Raw genomic sequence first — 23,181 nt, 5'->3', positions numbered from 1 at the left:
GTTGCAAAGAACAGGAAAATTGGCAAAAGTAGATGGAATGAGGGTAATATGGATAAAATGAATGAAGAAGAGAGAAGTAAACTGAGAGTTGTGAGTAGAGGCCGTCAAAAAATGAGGAGAGAACACAGGAACAAGCGAGGAAATTCATTTGGAAAGCTGTGGACATGAAAGTGAGGAAATTGTGGTACAAAGATGCCACGGAAGATTACCAAGTGGAGGCGTAAAAATTATGTATACAAACATAGATGGTTTGGTGTCAAGCCTATTGGAACTTAATAACTACCTAAAGAACAATAAACCAGATGTGGTATGTTTAACCGAAACCAAACTAAAAGAGGAAATAAAGATGTGATTTGCAAAGGAAGGTTATAGCACATGGAGGAGAGACAGAAATAGAAATGGAGGAGGAGGAGTGATAATATTGGTAAAGATGGATGTTGTTGTTGAGGAAGTGGAATATGACGATGGCATGGTGGAAACTTTGAGTGTTGTGATTAAGATCAAAGGAAGTAATAAAAGGAAAGTTATTGTGATGTACATACCACCAAAAACTAATGTATGGAAGACCAATAGATATAAAACTATGCAACTAGAAACAAGAAATAAAATAGAGGAAATGGTAAGGAAAAGTAACAAAGTGCTCTTAGTAGGCAACTTCCACACTAAAGGAATTAACTGGGAGATGGAAGTGAAAGAAAATGTTGGGTCATGGAACAAAGAACTTATGCAAGATAGTGAATACAGTGAGACAGTGGGTGAACGAACATAGAGGAGAAGAGGAGAAGAAGAACCATCACAGTTTATGAAAATCCCTGAGAGTAGACCAAGTATACGTTGTCTGAGTCTACTGGGAAGAAGTGATCACTTGATAATAGAAATAATAATACAGGAAGAAATAGTGTTACACAGGAATGAACAATTTAGAAATGGGAGACAACTATGATGAAGTAAATTTTGCAGAGCTTAATAAATTTTATGGAAAATTTAACAGGAAATTAATTTCAAAGTAAAATAATGCAAGAAAATATTATATATTTTTGAGCTAGTATAGAGATGGGGTGCAACAGTTTGTACTAAGTTATAAAGTGGAAACTGGGAAACATGAATGGTATAATGCCAGGTGTGTAGAAGCAAAAAAAGAAAAAGGACAGGGCATGGAGGAAAATGATGAGAAAACTGACCAGATACTCGTATATTAAGGAAGAATACAGAAAGACAAGAAATGAATATAGTAAGAGTATAAGAAGAGAAGAAATATATTTTGAAAGTGACATAGTAAGAAAATGCAAGGAAGAGCCTAAACTCTTCTACAGATACGTAAATGAAAAAAAATGAAATAGAGATGACATAAACAAGTTAAAGAGAAAAGGAAGAATTTATGAAACTAATGAGAAGATGAGTGAACTAATAAATGAGAGTTTTTAATCTGTGTTTACAAAGGAAATTTTGTGGCACCAAAAGTGGTATCACAGAATGAGGAAATACAGGAGATACAAGTAAAGAGACAAGAAATCAAGAAACTGCTGGAAGAGCTGGATGTTAGAAAAGCTATAAGACCAGGTCAAATAAACAGACGGATATTAAGAGTGCAGAGAACAAACGGAGGAACCCCATATGGAATATAATCAACAGCTTGTTGAAAGAAAGAAAAGTACCAAGGAAATGCAAAAGAGCTAACTTGGTCCCAATATACAGAGGGAAATAAAATGGAACCATTAAATTACAGACCAGTGTCACAGTAATTAAAGATAGATGGTGCAATATTTAGAAGATGAAAAGATAATTGCAGAAAAGCAATTTGGATTCAAGAAAGGGAGATCCTGTGTCACAAATCTACTGAGCTTTTTATATGAGAGTAATAGTTGGAATACAAGAGAGGGACTGATGGGTTGATGCAGTATACCCAGATCTCAAGAAAGCACTTGATAAAGTTCCCCACAAAAGTCTAATGTGGAAGTTAGAGAATGAAGGAGGACTAAAAGGAGCAATATTGAGATAAATGAATGATTATTTACAAGGGAGAGAAATGAGAATGCTAATCAGAGACACCAATTCAAGTTGGCGTGAAGTGACAAGTAGGGTACTGCAAGGATCTGTGTTGGCACCTATTATGTTTTAAATAAATGTAAATGGTATGACAGGGGATCTAAATAGTTATATAAACCTTTTTGCTGATGATGCAAAAATAATGAAAATAATAAAGGATGAAAATGACTGCAAGAAGTTACAAAAATATATTGACAAGAAACATGCATGGAAGTAAAAATGGAACCTAGAATTTAATGCCAGAAAATGCCACATGTTGGAAATAGGAAAAAGTAAAGAGACCTTCAAGGAATTACAAAATGGGAGGAGAAATAATAACGAAAGGTAATGAAGAAAAAGATTTGGGAGTAATGATCCAGGACACACTATCAGCTGAAAGGCACATAAACGGAATATTTGGTTCTACATGCACCTTGTTAACAAACAATAGGGTTGTATTTAACTATTTAGATAAAGAAAAATGAAGAAAATTATAACAAGCAAGATACAGTCTAAATTGGAATATGCAGCAGTAGTTTGGGATCCATATAGAAAAAAAGGATATATGGAAACTGGAAAGAATACAGAGGATAGCGACAAAGATGGTACCAGAATTGAAGACAGACTTAAAGAGATGGGATTACCAACACTACAAGAGAGAAGAGAATGAGGAGACCTGATAACAATGTACAAATTAGTAAACAATATATAAAGAATGGACAGAAATGACTTGGTACCACAGATGGAGACATGAGGGAGCATGAGAAGAAAATAAAGAAGAGTGGATATTCAAGTGACATCATGAAATACAGCTTTCCCTATCGAATTATTGAAATCTGGAAGGATTTGAAGGAGGAGGTGGCTGTGGCAGTCTACACATGTTTACAGAAAAACTGGATAAATATGGATATGAGCTTTGTCTCATGCCCTGTGCAATACAACTAGGTAAATAAACACACACACATTTGTATGACTAATGCTGGAGGAGAAAGCTCCAACCATTGTTTTTTTAAAAATGCCAGAAATCACTCCTAAAATTTGCCAATATGAAGATTCATATATCTTAAGTTTCAACCAAATGATTTTTGTGAAACATGTAACAAATTAATCCTTATGGTATCGGCTTCCTGTAGACACAAAGAAAATTTCAAACAATGAAACCAATTAGTTATTAATGTTCAAAGCATGTATGTGAAGAACTAAAGTAGGTGTTAGTTTTTCCACTTTTTTTTTCTATGAAGGTCACTGCCCAAGGACAGCATAAAATTTGAATAAAAAAAGGGCAAGAGATGTCAGATAAATAAAAAAAAAAAAAAACATGGATAAATGTCTTGAAACTTACCTCTTGAAAGAGTTCAAGTCATAGGAAGGAGGAATTGCAGAAGCAGGCAGGGAGTTCCAGAGTTTACCAGAGAAAATGTTACTGTACGTAAAACTTATGTACCTTGGTAATCATAAGTGAAATGTTCAATAGTTTTCTATTTGCATGAAAACGTGTAATATGTGCAAGTATCAGTATTCGGTGCTATATTAAGCACCAAAGCCAATGCTCACTTTTTAGTAGAGTGTGGTTAACCCACTGGTCGCCTGCGGGTGTCACTCACAGCCAAGTCGCACTCAGACAAAGATGGGCAGGATGGTGACCGAGGTAAATACTTTAATTTTGTAGTAAAAACTGATTGTCATAGTGCCAAGTTGATTGCATGTATTGTTAATGAATACTGTAATATGTTGAAAGTGTTTAATTAGTGTATAATGTTATTTTGTAGGAAGTTGAGACCGAGAACTTGTTTGCAGTTCTTACGGTCATGCCTACCTCATCAATAAACATCAGAGAGAGAGAACTGCCTTTCCTCGACCCTATGATGATGGATATGATCAGTATAACAGATCACCTGAGTGCTAATGAAGCCCTGCCGGTGCGGCTACAGTAAGAACTCGACCTACAAGCAAGAAATTGGCTCCACGTGAAATCGTAGCAAGATTGAGTCATGGAACGAGGGGACACTGACATAAGCCTATAGGTTGACCTCTGAGGCCCCGGGGAGAGCTTTACCCTTGACGACAACCACTCCCTTCTACCCACAGTGCCTTCTTACCATTTTGTAGAACCCATGGTCACAGGCAAGAAAGTATAATACTATGTATGTGCACTGAATTGAGTAACCTAAGTGAACGAAAATTACCCACAATTACCTAGTATTAGAGTGGTAATTTTAATTGCTCTTTCAGTGTCTCAGTATTGACACAATTAAGTTGTTAGATATGTCTGATACTGAGGAAATTAATGCCATAGATGGCCTTAGGAAAGGTGAAGATGAGCAAGTGGACAAGGATCAAGCTTATAATGAAGTTAGTGTCAGGGGACAAGTGCTGACCGACAAAGAAAGGGAATATCAAGTCAGTGTAACCAAGGGAAGAGCAGAGTCCTGTAAGTGTAAATGGAGCAGTGTTACCAGCAAAATTAAGAAAGGACTAAACATTGTAATTAGCCCCTTTGAATTAGAGCCCCTGTCAAATGAAGTAATAGAGGCATTTCATCAGTATTATTTGTAATACTCAAAACTGGTGGAACTAGAGCCAGATAGGTAAGAGGAGCAAAATGAAGAGCTGGAACACAACCAACGAGTTCACCATGAAATATTAGAAAGTATAGAATGTAAAAGAAAAGAGTTAAAGAGTGAAAGAATCAATTTGTTCTAGCAAATGGTCTAGACATTCTAGAGTTTCATCTATTTCATCATGTTCATCAGCAGAAAGAAAGCAAGAAGCAGCAGCAAAGATAGCCAGACTTAGAAAGGAAATGGAATGTCATGATAGTTTAGAAGAGGCAGAAGTTATGTTAGCTAGAGACCAGGCAATGTTTCCAAAGAAAAAGAAAGAGAGAGATTTAGCAGTTGTTAGTGCAGAACTTAATGCTCTTAGCTTAGTTGAAGAAGAAGTAAAAATGCTTACAGGTGATGATAAAAGTGTAGGGAAGCAAAGTTATCTTCAACAATACATAGTCACAAAATGAAGTGAAAGCACAAGCAATTGCAAATCAACAAAGTGACAATGCTGTAGCTGCACCGGCTGGGCATCAATTGGCTCTCAGGTGATCTGTTTTACTGATCACACCCATCATCGTAGGGTCGAGGAAAGGCAGTTCTCTCTCTGAAGTTTATTGATGAGGTAGGCATGACCGTAAGAACTGCGAACAAGTTCTCGGTCTCAATTTCTTACAAAATAACATTATACACTGATATTAAACACTTTCAACATATTACAATATTCATTAACAATACATGCAATCAACTTGGCACTATGACAATCAGTTTTTACTACAAAATTAAAGTATTTACCTCGGTCACCATCCTGCCCATCTTTGAGTGCGACTTGGCCGTGAGTGACGCCCACAGGCGACCAGTGGGTTAACCACACTTTACTAACAAATGAGCATTGGCTTCGGTGCTTAATATAGCATTGAATACTGATACTTACACATATTACACGTTTTCATACAAATAGAAAATTATTGAACATTTCACTTATGATTACTGAGGAATATTGACATGAGGTACATACGCTTTACATACAGTAACATGGCTCCCCTAAATTGTGTAACAATTTACCTTAGATTAACATTAGTATGTACCTTAAAACTTGGATTAGCACATAATATGTTTTGTTACACTGGCTCCTTGGCAGGGATGCTCCGGTCTATTATTATGCATTACCTTCTAACAGCAATACTAGACTATGTATTGGCCTCTCTATGATGGTCCTGTTTGCCTTTGTGCATCTTCCCTGTTTGTCGAGATTACAGTCTGACACCAGGACCTTAACCTTTCTTACAAGGCCATCATGATCAGGAGATACTTTATCCATTTAGGTTTGACATAATCTGGCACCTCATCATCCCATTGAACTGCATTCTTACATAATTCTTGTAAAATTTGCTTTCCAGTCAGTATGAGAGGTGACACTAGACTTAATGGATCCCATACAGAGCTCACTATTGACAGAATGCCTCTCCTGGTGAGTGGCTTTTCTTTCAGCTTTATTCTAAATTGAAATGTGTCAAATTCTATGTACCACTCAACTCCCAAAGTTTTTTCTATAGGCAATCCAAACTTTTAATTCCATCTGCTCTCTCATGAGGAGAAATTGCAGCTAATACATCTTTGTTGTTTGACAAGAACTTATGAAGGTTAAAATTCTTTGCTCTGCTGAATAAGAGTGACAGCTTCATCCATTGTAGCTACTGACTTCAAACCATCATTAACATAAAAGTTGTTTCTTACAAACTTGGCTGCATCAGATCCACACCCATAGTCATCTGCAGCTTTCTTAAGTGCAAAGTTGGCTACACTTGGAGATGATGTAGCTCCAAACAGGTGAGGTGTCATCCTGTATTCAGCTATCTCATTATTAAGGCCACCATTTTCCCACCAAAGAAATCTTAACATGTCTCTATGTTCTGGGGTTGACCTTCACTTGATGGTACATTGCTTCTATATCACATACAAGTGCAATGCTTTCTGGCCTAAACCTACACAACACTCCAATAAGTTTGTTGGTAAGGTCTAAACCTACACAACACTCCAATAAGTTTGTTGGTAAGGTCTGGGCCTTGTAATGGGTGACTGTTTAGTGACTGGTTCCTGTAGTTTGCACTACAGTCAAAGACAACTCTCAACTTTGGCTTTCTCGGATGATAAACTCCATGATGTGGAATGTACCATCATTCCTAACTAAATCCTTTGTCGGTACAACCTCTGCATAACCTTTTGTAATCATATCATCCATAAACACTTTGTAATCACCTTTGTGTTGATTATCCTTCTCAAGTTTAGCTCTTAACTTGTTGAGTCTGCTCTGCTAATAGTTTGTTGTTTGGAAGCTTGACGTTATCATCTTTAAGAGGAAGGGGCAACTCATAATGGCCATCCTTCAGCTGATGTACTCCTTCTTTCATCTTACTCATAAACCTTTTATTTTCATATGATAATGGAGTGTCAGCTGACTTTCTATCACTGAAGTCAAGTTCAAACATATCTCTCACTTGAGAAGGATTAATCATCTCTTTGGTTTTAGTAGGAACCACTAAGAATATTAACCCTCTTTTCTTCATTGATTTCTACTTCTTGTGTCACTGTTCTGTAGACTACCACTGTATCCTCCAATGGACTTGAATGGGTTGAGATTCTACCAATGATGCCTCTGTCCTACGAGCACAGGGATGCTTCTTGCTATCACCTGCTATTTCCTCTTCTGCCATAATGGCTTCTGCACAATCAAGACCAATGAGGAGTCCTATGTCAACATTTGGGTCATATTTCATTAGTTTGTCAGAGATTGCCTTTAAGTGGGGCCAGTCACAAGCAGTCTCAGGCCTTGGTATCTGACTCCGTCCAGCTGAAATGTTTTCTGTTGAATATGCTGAAGGGATTAGTATTTCTACTTCTTCAATATGACCTCTCACTTTAAGTCCATGAATTTTGGTAGAATCAGTGATTTGTTTTCCACTTATTGTGTGAATATTAAGTGACACTGATGGTCTGCTAACTCCCAATTTATTCAGAGTGCTTTCCTTGATGAATGAAGCATCAGACTGCTCATCCAGCAGGGCATACACTAAAACTTTATTCTCTTTATTACTAACATGATGTAACCATACAGGAACTATCATAGTGTGCATGTCATGTGTCACTGATTCTGTAACTTTGACCTTATTTGCTACTACTGTGGGTTTATCATCTTTAGGCTGAGTTGCTTGTGCTGGCACCCTTTGGCTCTCAGTTCTTGTCATGTCATCATTGTGAAGACCTGTGGGATGGTATCTCTGACATACTTTACAAACTTTCCTTCTACAATCCTTTCCTTTGTGACCCATTTTTAGACACCCTGTACATAACCATTTTTCTTTAGCAAATTTCCAGGTCCTTGGGATACTGTTTGTTGGGTTGTACATTTACTCTACTTTGGAATGACCACATTGGTTTTTCCTCAATTGCTTCAGCCATGAAAGTTCTACTCCCTCTATTCTTTGTCTTGATGTTTGATTCCCTTGGATTCCAATTGGTTGCCTTTGTTTGAGTTTTGATCCAATCATTTACTTCCCTACTTACTGAATTCAAGGAAACAAAGGGATTGCTTGCTCCTTTTGCTTCTTTCTGGACAAATTCACATAACATTTCAAAGGGCGGGTGGTAGCTCTTCATCACTACTAGGAGTGTTGTTATTACTGTTAGTATCAAGATATATCATTACTTGCTTTCTCCAGTCATGAACAATATGTTCAGGGACTTTTGCTAGCACCTTTCTCTGCTCTCTAGGGTTATTCAGAAATGACAAATGAGAAGTGTTTTATTGCAGCTAAACAGCATTTCAAAAAATCTGAGAATGCTGTTAATGCTGGACCATTATGCGGAGAGATTGGTAGCCAATTCGTTAACTTTTTTGTGTAAGCATCAGCTATGATGCTTTTGTTTCCAAATCTATCCCTAAGAATTTTCTTTGCTTGCACATAGTCAGCATCGGAGTTAAAGTGCATTAACATTTTAATGGCATCCTTTGCCTCACCAGTTGTATACCTGTCTAAGTAGGCAAGTCTCTCTCTACTAATAGAAGTTCTAGATTCTACATAAGTTTCAAAGTTTTTCAACCAACTTGGAAATTCCACGGGTTCTCCATCAAAAGTTAGGCTCTATTGGAGGGAGGCTCCACTTGGGATCAGGTATGTTGATTGCATAGGTTCCCCCTGGATGGGAAAATGATTGATAATTCTGTCTCACATTATTAGGCATGTTAACATTATGTGTGTGTCTATGAGAACTTGGTACAAGACTTTGAGCTGTAGGGTTGAGATTTATTGCTTGAGGTTCACTAACTATTTGTCCATCTACTTCATTTGTCATTGATTTATTATCTCTATTGCAAGAAGAAGGTTCCTGTGGGTCATGGAATGTAACATATTTGTGAGGCTTGGCATTGTCACTTTGTTGATTTGCAATTGCTTGTGCTTTCATTTCATTTTGTGACACTACTTATTGTTGAAGATAACTTTGTTTCTCTACACTTTCATCATTACCTGGAAGCATTTTTACTTCTTCAACTAAGCTAAGAGCATTAAGTTCTGCACTAGCAACTGCTAAATCTCTCTCTTTCTTTTTCTTTGTGAACATTGCCTGGTCTCTAGCTAACCTAACTTCTGCCTCTGCTAAACTATCATGATATTCCATTTCCTTTCTAAGTCTGGCTACCTTTGCTGCTGCTTCTTGCTTTCTTTGTGCCGATGAACGTGATGAAGTAGATAAGACTCTAGAATGTCTAAACCGTTTGCTAGAACATTTGCAAAAAAAAAAAAGTTTCATTCACACACCCCCAAATCTAAACACTTGTCTAACTACCAACAAATCTAATAAGGGGTGTGGCCTAGGAAGGTAAGGAGGACAGAACATGTAGCTGTCACCATCAGAAAATACTATGTAAAGTTAGATGGGATCTGAACAAAACAGGGGGAGGGAGAGAAAGAAACTATGGACGGGCCCAAAACATTGGTAACCACTCAGTGTCACCAAGAACTGATTTTTCACTTCTGTTCAAAATCCTATTTTTGTGGCCACTTCATGGATGCCAGTGCTGCTTCCCATGTGGAGGTGGTCTAGGAAGACACCAACCTGGGACACACATTTGCCAAACAAGACTGAAGATCCATGGTTGTTCAGCTGGAGGGAAAGACGAAGTTGCTCAGCGGAAGGACAAACTGTGATGTAAGTGGAAGCAGGAGATCCCCAAGAGGCAAACACTGAGTAAAACCAACCTGGTGGAGAATCATCAAGAACATGCCCCAACAATACCAAAGAAACCCACACTTAGGCCCCACACACAACAGGGCCACTGGTCTGTAAGCTATGGATAATCAAACCCAAAAAATAAACCCAAAGTTTTGTAGAAAATGAAAAAGAGATCCAAAACATTTGAGGTCTCAATTAAAAGGAACAGTTAGGCAGGAGAGCCTGAGCCCATCGTGACAGAACATATTGATGACTTGAGTGGAGAGGTAGCAATAGACAAAAGTGTGAACTGAGCTCCACTGGTCTCCTAAATGAGTTGTCCCCAAGGAATGTGGGCAAAAAAAAAGCAGACCATTGCCATTTTCCAGACATTCTGACCTCTGGAGCAATTCTGTGGATCTGCACGTATGATGAAATTGTGCAAAACCTGTGTGATGTAGATACTGGAACAGGGGCAGTGAGAGTCAGGCCAGAGAAAGAGATGGTCTAAAGAAGAGCCGGCAAAAGCTAGAAGATACTGGCGAAGAGTAGAGAAAAGACACAGAGGATGATGAAACCTGCCTGGAAACCAAGCCAGAAAAATAATGGGGAGAAGGTGGTGATCTTTCCATTTGTTCTTGGCTAGAAAGGAAGGGACGGACCAAATGAAACCTGAATGTCACCAGAAGCATAGAAGGTCCAAGCAGGATGATGACAAGGCACATCATTTTGAAGCAGGCAGTCCTAAAACTAGGGCAACCAAAAAAACTGACAAGGAACAAAGGAGTCCAGAGCCTTAAAGAGGGACCAAAAAGGATGAAATTGGCAGAGAGGAAGATGCTGAAGGAAGCCAAAGGGGGTCCAGTGAATTGCCATGGCCATAACAAAGCAGAGCCTTTAGAGTAGCAATGAGAGTATGGGTAGTAGCAGCAAAGCAGCCTTTTTTTTATGAAACAAAGAATTGGAGTACCACATCTGGAGAGAGGTTCTGCATATCTCTTGTGCAAGGACTGGAAGGCTTTCCAGCAGGACTGGTACTGCTGTACTGAAGAGGCATGAAGGGCCTGAGGAAGATCCAGCACCACTTGTGAAGAGAGCTCTCTAGATAACCTCAGAGAGGGAAACTCCATGTGTGAAAGTTAGAGGAAATCCTGAAGGACTTCAGGCCTCTCCCTGACAGAGACAAATGTTTGTGGAGCACAGGAGAAGGGCACCATCACAGGAGTTGCTGGCACCAAGGCTGAGGTTGCCAGAAGGGGGCCACCAGAAAAAACTTGACCTTGGAATGTCCACAGTTTGTGATATATCTGTAGCAAAACTCTGGCTGCTGGAGGAGAGAACAGATACAGGAAATTCCACTAGCTTCAATCAACCGGGAAGGCATCTGGTCCTGCCTCCATTGCCATCCAATGGGACACAGAGGGAGCTTATGGTTGGAGGTGGAAGCAAACAAGTCCACCTGAGGACTGCTGAAAAGGTCCACAAAGTCTTAGAATGTGGTCTCCATCAACTCCCACTCCATTGATGTCACTGCCTGATGTGACAACGTGTTGGCCCAAATGTTGTCCAAACCTGGAATATATATGACAGGCAGGCAGAGGTTCCAGGACTCTGCCAGGAAAAAGAGATCTGAGATGGAGAGAAGTGGGAGAGAAGGAGAAGAGCCTTGGTGAGAGATGCAGTGGACTGTGACTTTTGAATTTGATCATGATGGGCAAAGGGAAACCAGTGGTTTCCTTCCAGGGAGTCTCCTGAACCTTAGCTACCCTAGACATACAACATGCACTGCAAAGTTGAGAGAACCTAAGAGGCTGTCCCACAATTGCCTTATGAATGTATGAGTCTCCAGTGCCTGGCAAAGCTTCTGCAGCAGATGGTTGTGGTTGTGTGCAGACATGCCCAGAGTTTGTGACCTTGTGTCCTGCTACATGCTGAGCCAAGTGATGGACTGGGAAGAAGGATGGCAATCCAATTTCCTGGCAAAGTGCAGAGAGCAATGTCCAGGTCTTGATGTGCTTGGGACTCTGAAGGAACATGGATCAGCCAGTTATCAAGGTGCATGAGGGTTGACATCCCATGACTGGTAAGATACACAGACATAACCTTGATGAGCTTTGTGAAGACCCTGAGTGCAATGTTGAGACCAAAGGGCATTACCTTGAACTAAAGGACGTGGGAGTCAACCTGAACCACTAGGAACCTACGGAACCGAGGGTGGATGGGCTCACACCATCCAGGTCTAAACACTCCTTCCACAGGATCTTAGCATTCCGAAGCCCGGGAGAGATGCTGCCAAGCACAAAAACTATCCTCTGCCGGGTTAACTAACCAGTGTGAGGGGGACTTTCGTCCATTCCTCCCTTGTTGAGAGAAGAACCCAGGGATGGTAAAGGAGGGGGAGAAGAGGTATTGCCAGGTGGAGAGGGAGAAGCAGAGACTGGAAGTGGGTCCTGTGTAATCACCTCTGTGACTATGGGGCAAGCATCTAAGAGAGGTGACGAAAGGGCATGGGCAGAGGTGAAGGAGAGTGGGGCTGTTTGCTCTGGTGAGAAGACTTGACTCAAAGTCTCCAAAAATACAGGCACAGTCACCACTTGATTTTACTTCGGCAAATCACTTGTCTGCTAGATGGTGCCGTTCACATGAGATACACTACACTTCGCCACACAGTCAGTTACTACGCAGACACCACACAAGTAGGACGTTGGTCCCACCTCCTGTTAAGTTGTTACGACTTCTGTTATCGGTGAGTGATAGGAATATTACAGTTTTCTTGTTTGGATTGTGTATTATGATTTCCATTACCTGTTATAAGGGTGGAGTATTGTCTTTAGTTATCCGTTACTTGATTATAGGGCGGAGTATTGCCTATGGATATCCATTACCTGATAAGGGCGAAGTGTTGCCTATTTGAATCCGTTACCTGATTTAAGGGTGGATTATGGACTATAAATATCCGTTACCTTGTATAAGGGCGGATTATTGGTTATATGATATCCGTTACTTGGTATAAGGCGGATTATTAGCAAATATTTTATGCTATATATATATATAACAATATTTGGGCACTCTCGTGAGCTGACATAGGTGCAAGATGGTTCCATCTTGTTACCCATAATTGGGGCAAGAGGAATATTGCCTTATTTACAAGCCTGGGTGCATTTGACTTCCCAGATTACTATAGGGAAAAAATTTTTGATTTACAGTTGCCCTGTGTGTGAGGTTAAGGCACCTGTGGGGTTATAAAAGGAACTGCTGTTAAAAGGGGTGGCGTCTTGTTAACATTAGCCGCCATGTCTAGGACGCCTTCTGATGCTTGCCCCAGTCCTGAGAGATTCAGAACTACCAGCATGCCACGCACCTCAGCTAAGGTAAAGGAACTATACAAGGGGAGTAAACATGATGAAGAAAGATCCAGATCAAAGAGCTGTTCTACTCGTCCTGAGAGGTTAAGTTACTCTCGGTCACCTTCCCCTTCTCCAAAATACGCTGGTGAAGACAGCACTGCGCCTTCTTTGGGCATGATTATGGATGCTTTGACTGAGTTGAGGAAAGACATGGACAAGCTTAAGAAGGAAAATAGGGCTGTGAAGTCAAAAGCAGTTCATAACAATACTCCCCTGTTGGTGTCAAATAATACTTTGGTGCCTGATTCTCAAGAATCACAGGCAGGATTTTCTGGATTTAGAACTCCATTGAGGGAGGACAGTGATGAGGAAGAGGAAATCCAGAGGGATGTTCCTCATGATAGTATATTGTTACAAGGTGCTAAAAATTATGGACCCACGGAAACTGTCTCAAAAGAACTTGACAAGGAAATTGCTGCAATGGTGAACCACCTGTTTATTAATGGCATGAGGCAGGAAGATTACAAAGCCATTGTAGAGGATGAGGTGACATTTAGACCAAGTAACTGCCATGCATTAATTCAAGTGGATTGCAACCCACAGGTCCTGGACGCGCTGCCTGCAGAGGCAAAGAAGGCAGACTTCCACTTAAGGGAAGTGGGAAAAGATATTACCAAGGCAGCTACTATTGTTGTAAAATCGCTTACTGTGCTAGACAAGGTGGCACGTGATGAAGAGCACCAAATTATTGCAAATGAGGTGGCCATGCTCAATGGTGCATTGGCATTATTGGGTAATGCCCACTACAGAAATAACTTGACCAGGCGACATATCATAAAGAGAGACATTAATCCCAAATATTCTCATTTGTGTGCTGACAAGGCTCCCTTGATGGGTCTATTGTTTGGGGATGACCTGTCACAAGCCACCAGAAATATTGAGGAGGCAGAAAGGCTGAAAACCAAGTTCACTTTTAAAAAGCCTACATCATGGACTGCAAGCAGTGGCAGATTTGGTGGAGGTGAACAACGTAACTTTTTTTGCCAAGGCCTCCTCCCGTGGATTCCCATCCAGATATCAGCCATATGGTTTTCGCAGGATGCCCTCCAGTGGTGAACACAGGCGCTCCTACCGTGCTCAAACTTGGACAACAAAAAACGTGAGAGGCCGGGGTCAACGCAACCCCCGGCGTTAACCCAGGTGAGAGAACAATTTGAGGCTGGGCAACTTCACAAGTTTATCAATAAATGGCATGTGATTACAAGTGACCTGTTCATTTTGAATATGGTGGAACATTGTCATCTGAATATAGATGAAGCTAATATCGGATATTTATTTAGAGAGGATATTATACAGTACGTATGTCGTATGTCTTTAGTGAGGAAGATAAACTGATTATGCATCAGGAGGTTAAAAAATTGTTAGAGATAAAGGCCATCATAGAGACAAATAGACAGGATCAACAAATACTTTCACCAGTTTTTCTGAGGAAGAATAAGACTGGGGATTATAGGATGGTATTAAATCTTGAAAAACTGAACAGGCATGTAGAATATACTCATTTTAAAATGGAAAATTTTGAACAAGCATTACAGTTGCTTAGTCAAGGAGATTATATGGCTTCTATAGACCTTAAGAAAGCCTATTATTCAGTAAAAATTGCAGAGGAACAACAAAAATATCTGTGTTTTAGATGGTTGGATAAGATTTACCAGTTCACATGTCTACCTAATGGGTTTTCAGATGGTCCTCGTCTATTTACAAAACTTCTGAAGCCAGTTTTCTCTACACTTAGGCATAAAGGCCATAACATCACTATTTATATTGATGATACGCTTCTGTGTAGTAGCTCTTTGCCGAGATGTTTTGATTGCATGAATGACACCATTCAGTTGTTGCAGAGTGTAGGTTTCTGCATAAATGTGGAGAAATCTGTTTTGAGTTCCACTACGCGTATTGAGTATTTAGGTAACGTGATAGATTCGGTGGCCATGACAGTTACCTTGCCAGCGTGTAGGAGGGATAAAATTATACAGCATTGCTCTCTTTTAGTCAATAGACAGAAAGAAAAAATTAGAATTATGGCAAGAGTGATTGGCCTGCTGGTGGCAGCAATCCCAGCTGTAGAGATGGGGAAGATGCACTATAGGAGGATGGAAAGAGCAAAGATCAAGGCTTTGGAAGAGGCATGTGGAGACTTTAATAGATGGATGAACATTACAGAGGAGATTAGAACAGATTTAAACTGGTGGATTAAGGAATTGGAGAATCAAAACAGGAAAATATTCAGAAATGCACCAGATACTGAGTTGTTCACAGATGCTTCAAATCTAGGATGGGCAGGTTGCCTAAATAGCATCACTACCAATGGCAGATGGTCCCCTGAAGAGGTGCGTTTGTACATTAATGCACGTGAATTATTGGCTATATTATTCTCATTGAGATCTTTTACACATCTCCTTAGAGGTTTACACGTCAGGGTGTTATGTGATAACACCACAGCGATTAATTACGTGAATGAGATGGGAGGTGTTAAGTCAATAGTTTGTGATGACATTAGTAGGGACATCTGGGAATGGTGTCTTAGTAATGGCATATGGCTGACAGCTTCCCACATACCAGGCAAATGTAACATCATGGCCGACGAGGCATCACGTTCCTTTAATGACAGACATGAGTGGCAGCTGAATGAGATGATATTTAAGGAATTGTGTTCTATATTTGGGAATCCTTGTATAGACCTATTCGCTTCACGTTTGAACAAACAAATGACTCCATTCTGTGCATGGACACCAGATCCAGAGGCTGCATATATTGATGCATTTACAATTCCGTGGGCTAATTTTAAATTGGTTTACCTCTTTCCTCCCTTCTCTCTGATCTCTAGATGTCTGCAGAAGTTAAGGGAGGAAAGGACCAGAGGATGGATCATAGTGCCACTTTGGCCATCACAACCGTGGATGGGGGTGCTCCTTCGGATGCTAGTAGACGACCCTCGGGTCATACAGAGAAGGAAAAATGTGCTAATGCATCCATCAACTGCAGAGGAACACCCAATAATGAAACACACAAATTTGATGGCTTGTCAGTTGTCAGGAAACAACTTGGAGAACGTGGCATATCTAAAGAAGGTACGGAAATCATTATGGCCTCTTGGAAACCAGCAACAGGTAGACAATACAACACTCACATCAAGAGGTGGACACTCTTTTGTAGTAGAGGTAACATTAATCCCATTGTACCATCTGTAGCAGATATATTAAACTTTCTGTCTCATAACTTTCAAAGGAGTGTGGGTTATGAAAGCATTAACATGGCGAGAGGGGCTCTATCTGCAATAGGAATTATGGTGGAAGGCTGCAGAGCGGGCAATCACCCACTCGCCAACAGATTTCTGTGGGGAGTCTTCAACTTACGCCCTTCTACACCCAGGTATGCAACGACCTGGGATGTGAAACTTGTATTACAAAAGATAAGACTCATGGAACCACTACACAGCCTAACACTGAAAGACTTGTCGCTAAAAATGGTGATGCTGATGGCAATGACACAAGCAGCCAGGATCCAAACTTTGCACTTATTATTGTTGGTGAATATGGCATTTGGAGAAGAATCTGTTTCAGTTTTGTTAGGAGGTAACATCAAGCAATGCAGGCCAAAATTTAATGTTCATACTATTGTATTTAAAGCTTACCCTCAGGATTACAGATTGTGTGTAGGTAAGACTATGAAAGAATATAATTATAGAAAGAACTGAGAGGCTAAGGACAAAATCTGGAAATGCAGATGGGAGACTACTCATAAGTTATATAAAACCTCATAGGAGTGTTTCTAAGGACACAGTGGCAAGGTGGCTTAAGACCATGTTATGTAAGTGTGGGATTGATATCAAGAGGTACACAGCAGGTAGTATTAGACCTGCGTCAGTGTCTAAGGCCAAGGCATTGGATGTGCCTATTGCCACCATCATGGCAAAAGCTGGTTGGATGCAGGAAGCCACATTTGCTAAATATTATAATAAGGATATACAAGGGGAAATAGACCCTTTTCAAGAAGCAGTGATAGGCTCAGTATAATGTAAGGTTTGAAATGTTATCAGCAGTAAAAATCATGTTCTATTTTCATAAATGAAATTGGGTTTTTGTAATAGGAACTTTTATTTACACCTATTTACAAAATGTGAATTTTGACTGAACCCTTTACATACAACACCCACATGACTTTAAAATCTCATGTGAACGGCACCATCTAGCAGACAAGTGATTTGCCGAAGTAAAATTACAGAAGTACATGAGACTTACCGTAGGTTAGTTGAAATGTGCTTCGGATTTTGCGAGGCTCATCACGTCTGCTAGATGGTAGAGTTCACATGCCCTCCACTCCCTCCCTTTGTTAATTGATGATTCTTGGTTTACACAACAAAAATTCACTGACTGGAAGGGTTGGGAGATAATATTTCATGTGGGTAGTTGTATCTTTAAAGACTGACTGTGTGGCGAAGTGTAGTGTATCGCATGTGAACTCTACCATCTAGCAGACGTGATGTGCCTCGCAAAATCCGAAGCACATTTCAACTAACCTATGGTAAGTCTCATGTACTTCTGTAAGTAGAAGGAAGCCTCACATATTCAGGAACTGCAATGCCTGAGGGAGGAGATGCTGTAGGCAAGATCTGGGCACCAGGAAAGAGACTTCTAGAGGGAAGCAGGTGAAGAGGCAGCAGTAACAATGGCAGAGTGTGGAGGAGAGGGAGACTGAACACCACAGGATCTGGGGCAGAAGCCTGTCAGCTGCAAATGGTTGCAGGGAGAAGCCAATGGGATCCCACTGCAAGTATTCCTGCTAAGAATGTCAGCCCTATCATCCTCCAAGAAAGGGTTGAGATAGATGCCTAGTCAACATGCTGCCCAAAAGGGGAACAACAAAAGACTGAAATAAAAACTGAGAAGAAATGTAAAAGAAAAATTTCACACGTCAAACAAAATAAATAAATAATTAAAATAAAATATGTAAACACAACATAAGCTGGTAATCCACATGCAGGGAGAAGTACCAGAAGAAATCCTGTGTGTATGCTCTGGTATTATTGCTTTCATCATCTTGTGACCAGAAGGCAGAAAGAGGCATTGCCTTTAGAGAAGCATCACTGGTAGAGACATGTCAGTGGGAAACAACATCGCCATGAGAGTGGCATCACTCTCTTCCTCTTGATCAGTAGGAGGAATGGGACCTCATTGTGAGTGTCAATGCTCCCAACCTTAGAGACCTCAGAGCAGCACTGCCACAACCCCAGTGGGGTTGCGGCTTATGCATGTGGTGGAAAATGCTGTCCCAGCGCTGAAACCCTGGTGCTGTAGAAACAGCAGAAGAGCAGATGGCAGAACATCATGGAGCTCAGAGGAAGTGCTGTAAAACCATGGGGAGAACACACTTAACAGAGATGCGCTTTGGTTGTTGTAAGGAGTGGACCAACACTGAAAGCCTGAGCTACAGAACTGCTGGTGCCTTAGGTCACCTTTTATGGTGAGCTTGCCACCATTGCTGAGGCATTATGTGGTGCCTGCCTGCATTTTCTTTGTACCTGTGCCTGGCTGTAAAACTATGGGGGGGAACACACTTACCAGAGATGTGCTTCGGCTATTGTAAGGAGCGGACCAACACTGATAGCCTGAGCTGTAGACCTGCTGGTGCCTTAGGTCACCTTTTATGGTGAGCTTGCCACCATTTTTGTGGCACTGTGTGGTGCCTGCCTGCATTCTCTGTGTACTTGTGTGCCTGGCAGATTATAGTTACCTTGGTGTGGGGGTGAGAGGCTGCTTCATCCACTATGGTGGAGTCACTGGCCACCCCTTGGGGTGATGCCTGTCCATCCATCTGGATGTAACTCAAGACTCAAGAGATGGATGAGTTTCTTCCTCTCACTGCTGGCAAGCATGGGCCTCTGGAAACTCAGGAAGACCATCTGCCCTTGCCCTGAGGATGGAAGCCACCAAAGGAAGATGATGGCATCACAGTATCCTTTCTCCTCCACTCCAGTACTGGTACCAGAATTTCCTTGAACCTGAGTAAGGTCACCCAGGCTCTTAACACCTTCCCTCTGGGGAACTACATCCTGGAGGGCCATACTCATGTCCTGGACAATGGGTCTCCCCTTATTATTGCAATTTAGGAACAACATTCCAAAAGTGCCCCCCCTCTTGGAGACTTCATTCACCCTAGGGGACTGGATGGTTACCTGCTGGTGTGCTAAAAGGGGTGGTACCCCACCCAGTATACCAAGGTGGATCCCCTTGGTGAGGATTTTTTTCTTTTTTTAATGTAAGAAGGACACCAGCTATAGGCAACAAAACTGCAATAAAAAAAGGCCCACTGAGTGAAGTGCTGGTCGCTGAACAGAGTCTAAAGCAGTAGTCAAAAATTACCTCTTGAAAGGGTTCAAGTCATAGGATGGTGGAAATACAGAAGCAAGCAAGGAGTTCTAGAGTTTACCAGAGAAAGGTATGAATGATTGAGAATACTGATTAACTCTTGCATTAAAGAGGTGGACAGAATAGGGTTGGGAGAAAGAAGAAAGTCTTGTGCAGCAAGGTCATGGGAGGAGTGGAGGCATGCAGTTGGCGAGATCAGAAGAGTAGTTGGCATGAAAATAGCAGTAGAAGATAGCAAGAGATGCAACCTTGTGGTGATGAGAAAGAGGCTGAAGACAGTTAGAGGAGAGGAATTAATGAAATGAAAAGCTTTTGATTCCACCCTGTCTAAAAGAGCAGTATGAGTGGAACCCCCCATACATGTGAAGCATATTCCATACATGGATGGATAAAGCTGATGTATAGAGTTAACAGCTGGGAAGGGGGTGAGAAAAACTGGTGGAGACGGCTCAGAATGCATAACTTCATAGAAGCTGTTTTTAGCTAGACATGAGATGTGAAGTTTCCAATTTAGATTATAAGTAAAAGACAGACCAAGGATGTTCAGTGAAAAGAGGGGATAGTTGTCTGCAGGGTTGTGTTGAACTGATAGATGGAGGTATTAAGTTTTTGTGGCAATGAACAATACTAAGTTTGCTCTGCCTCAAATAGAAATTTTAGCGAGATCAGAAGTCAGGCATTCTGTGGCTTCCCTGCATGAATAGTTTATGTTAGATGTCTATGAAAAGACATGGAAAAGTGCATGGTGCTATCATGAGTGTGGGAGTGGATATGACAAGAAGTTTGGTTTAGAAGATCATTGATGAATAACAGGGAGAGAGTGGGTGACAGGGCAGAGCCCTGAGTAACAATGTTAATAGATTTAGGGAGAACAGTGACCACAGCAGCAATAACATAGTCTGAAAGGAAACTTGAGATGAAGATACAGAGAGAAAGATAGAAGCTGTGGGATGGTAGTTTAGAAATCAAAGCTTCATGCCAGACTTTATCAAAAGCTTTTGATATGTCTAAGGCAACAACAAAAGTTTCACCAAGATTTCTGAAAGAGGATGACCAAGACTCAGTAAGGAAAGCCAGATCACTAGTACAGCGGCCTTCATGGAACACATTCTGGTGATCAGTTAGAAGATTGTGAACTGAAAGATGTTTAAGAACTTTCCTGTTGAGGACAGATTAAAAAACTTTAGATAGGCAAGAAATTAAAGCAATAGGATGGTAGTTTGAGGAATTAGAATGGTCACCCATTTTAGGAACAGGCTGAATAAAGGCAAATTTCCAGCAAGAAGGAAAGGTAGATGTTAATAGACAGAGTTGAAAAAGTTTGTCTAGGCAAGGTGCAAGCACAGAGGTACAGTTTTGGAGAACAAGAGGAGGGACCTCATCAGGTCCATAAGCCTGAGGAATGTGAGGAATGTACGCCTCCATGCCAGACACAATCACTTCTGTTGTGCGCTCAGCACACAGAGACAGGTCTCTGACATGAAAACAGTAGTCATTCCAAGGAAAAATCAGCATGGTACCTCCTCAGGTTCCCCCAGCTAGCAGAGGTAAAATGTCAGAGGCACCTCTGCTTTGAGGGATCCTGAGGAGAGACTGGAGTGATAGAACAAGATACAAATATGAGATTGTGATTGGAGAAGTCCAACAAAGAAGATAGGGTAACAACATAAGCAGAGAGATTAGAGGTTAGGAAAAGATTAAGAATATGAGTAAGGTGTTGCACCAGTTGCTTTAGGTCATGGAGGATTGTAAAGTTAAAGGCTAGTTCACCAGGATGGTCAGTGAAGGGAGAGGAAAACCAATGCTGATGGTAAACAATGAAGTCTCCAGGAATGGAAATCTCCACAAAAGGGAAGAGAATCAGAATTTCCTCTACTTTGGAAGTTGTTGAAAAAAAATCTTATAGTCAGAGGAGTTAGGTGAGAGGTATACAGCAGAGATAAATTTAGTTTGAGAGTGACTCTGTAGTCATAGCCAGATAGTGGAAAATTTGGAAGATTCAAGAGTATGGGCAGGAGAGCAGGTTGTCATTGTGCACAGACACAACTTCCAGCTTTGGATTGAAAATGAGGGTAGAGAAAGTAGGAGAGAACAGAAAAGGGGTTACTGTTAGTTGCCTCAGACACCTGTGTTTCAGTAAGGAAAAGAAGATGAGGTTTAGTAGAGGAGAGATGGCATTCTACAGATTGATTTTCAAAGACTGCAAATGTTGCAAAAGTTAATGAAGAAAAGTTAAGGGGGGCATGTTAAGACACTTAGGGTCAATACTAGAAGTGCAGTCTGATCTGGAGACATTTGTAGATGAGGTTTAGTAGAGGAGAGATGGTGTTCTACAGACTAAAAATTAAAGCCAAGACTGCAAATGTTGCAAAAATTAATGAAGAAAAGTTAAGGGGAGGCATGTCAAGACACTTAGGTTCAATATTAGAAGTGCAGTCTGACCTGGAGACATTTGTCTCCAGATGGGGACTGTAGGAGTCGCCATATTGATTTTGAATTTTGAGTGAAGGGTGTGTGTATAATTAGGTGCAAGTAGTTTTGGATGAGAGTTGTCTTTAGAGGGCAGGCTGTGACTGCCTCCTTGTGTTGTGAGACACAAAGGGAAACATTCAGTTAGGTCAGCTGGGTCTAATGATAAGTTCATAGCATCACCTGATCCAGTGCCCCCACTGGTAGTAATTATAATTTCAGCAGGTGACCTTACCAGAAATATGCAGCTCCGTTAAAGCCAGGGACAGATCCACAACTGAGTAGGTTGTCTTGATCCCCCTTGCCAACTTCCCTGTTCCACCTTGGGTTGTTGGGTTCAGCTCAAGGTCACAGGTGACCTACCCTTGGTCATGTATATAGGTCATCTGGTGTACATGCCTCACACCTACATGCTGCCCATCCTGAGGTGTCTTGCATGCCAGTGCCTTGGACACTGCATTAACACATGTCGCTCAGTGGTCCACTGCTCACACTGCAGTAGCCCCCACACATCCAAAGGAATTGACAGTATGTGCGAAAGACCTTACCACTTCAAATACAGGGGACATCATGGCCCCAGGTCAGTGTACTGTTCTAACAATGTGAAAGCCCAAGACCTTTATTTCTGTCTGATGCATGAAAAATACCCTTCCACAGCATAAACAAACAGTCGTGGCTACTACCCTATGTATCCTCCCAGCCACCTCATCTGCCCAGTCCCCCTTTCAAAAGTCCATCGGCTGTACTGGCCTCTTCCAGACTGGTGGATCCCTCCATTCCCTTCACAGCTGTGGTCACTTCTAACCAATATGACTCCTTGCAAGGCCAGCTCAAGGAAGAGGATCCATCCTCCTGGTGATCCCCCTCTTCCTCCACCATCACCTCCTGCACAATCTCCATCAAGTCCCTGGCCCAAGCGTTACGTTGGCACTTCCAAGACAAGCACCTGCCGACCAGCAACCAACGACAACACCTCCTTCACACATGGAGAGGTGCATGACCAGCCATCTCAACCCAAGAAGGCTATCATCACATCTGCACCACATGCCCACAAGCCTACACCTGCTGCCCACAGTACCACCTCCCGCCACACTAGCTGGCTGTTGGGATTGCTCACTGCCTCAAAGTCCTCTCCCACTCCTCACCATCCATCCT

The 23,181-nt window shown here is 41.3% G+C and overlaps 1 protein-coding gene across 8 annotated transcripts in view; it reads right to left on the bottom strand.

Annotated features, from left to right (window-relative positions):
- LOC135106437 (uncharacterized) overlaps window positions 1-23,181 on the bottom strand; it is a 188,840-nt gene that overhangs the window by 1,516 nt on the left and 164,143 nt on the right. The window contains exon 7 of one of the 8 annotated variants that reach the window (XM_064015442.1): window positions 8,677-8,767. The exons of the other annotated variants lie outside the window; for them this stretch is intronic. Within the exon in view, the coding sequence (XP_063871512.1) occupies window positions 8,714-8,767 (54 nt within the window). The 3' untranslated portion in view covers window positions 8,677-8,713. The remainder of the gene's footprint in view (window positions 1-8,676; window positions 8,768-23,181) is intronic. 8 annotated transcript variants of the gene reach the window in all.

Source organism: Scylla paramamosain, chromosome 13, assembly GCF_035594125.1.
Source record: "Scylla paramamosain isolate STU-SP2022 chromosome 13, ASM3559412v1, whole genome shotgun sequence".
Taxonomy (NCBI): Eukaryota; Metazoa; Arthropoda; class Malacostraca; order Decapoda; family Portunidae; genus Scylla; species Scylla paramamosain.
This window is presented reverse-complemented; position numbering and strand designations above follow the sequence as displayed.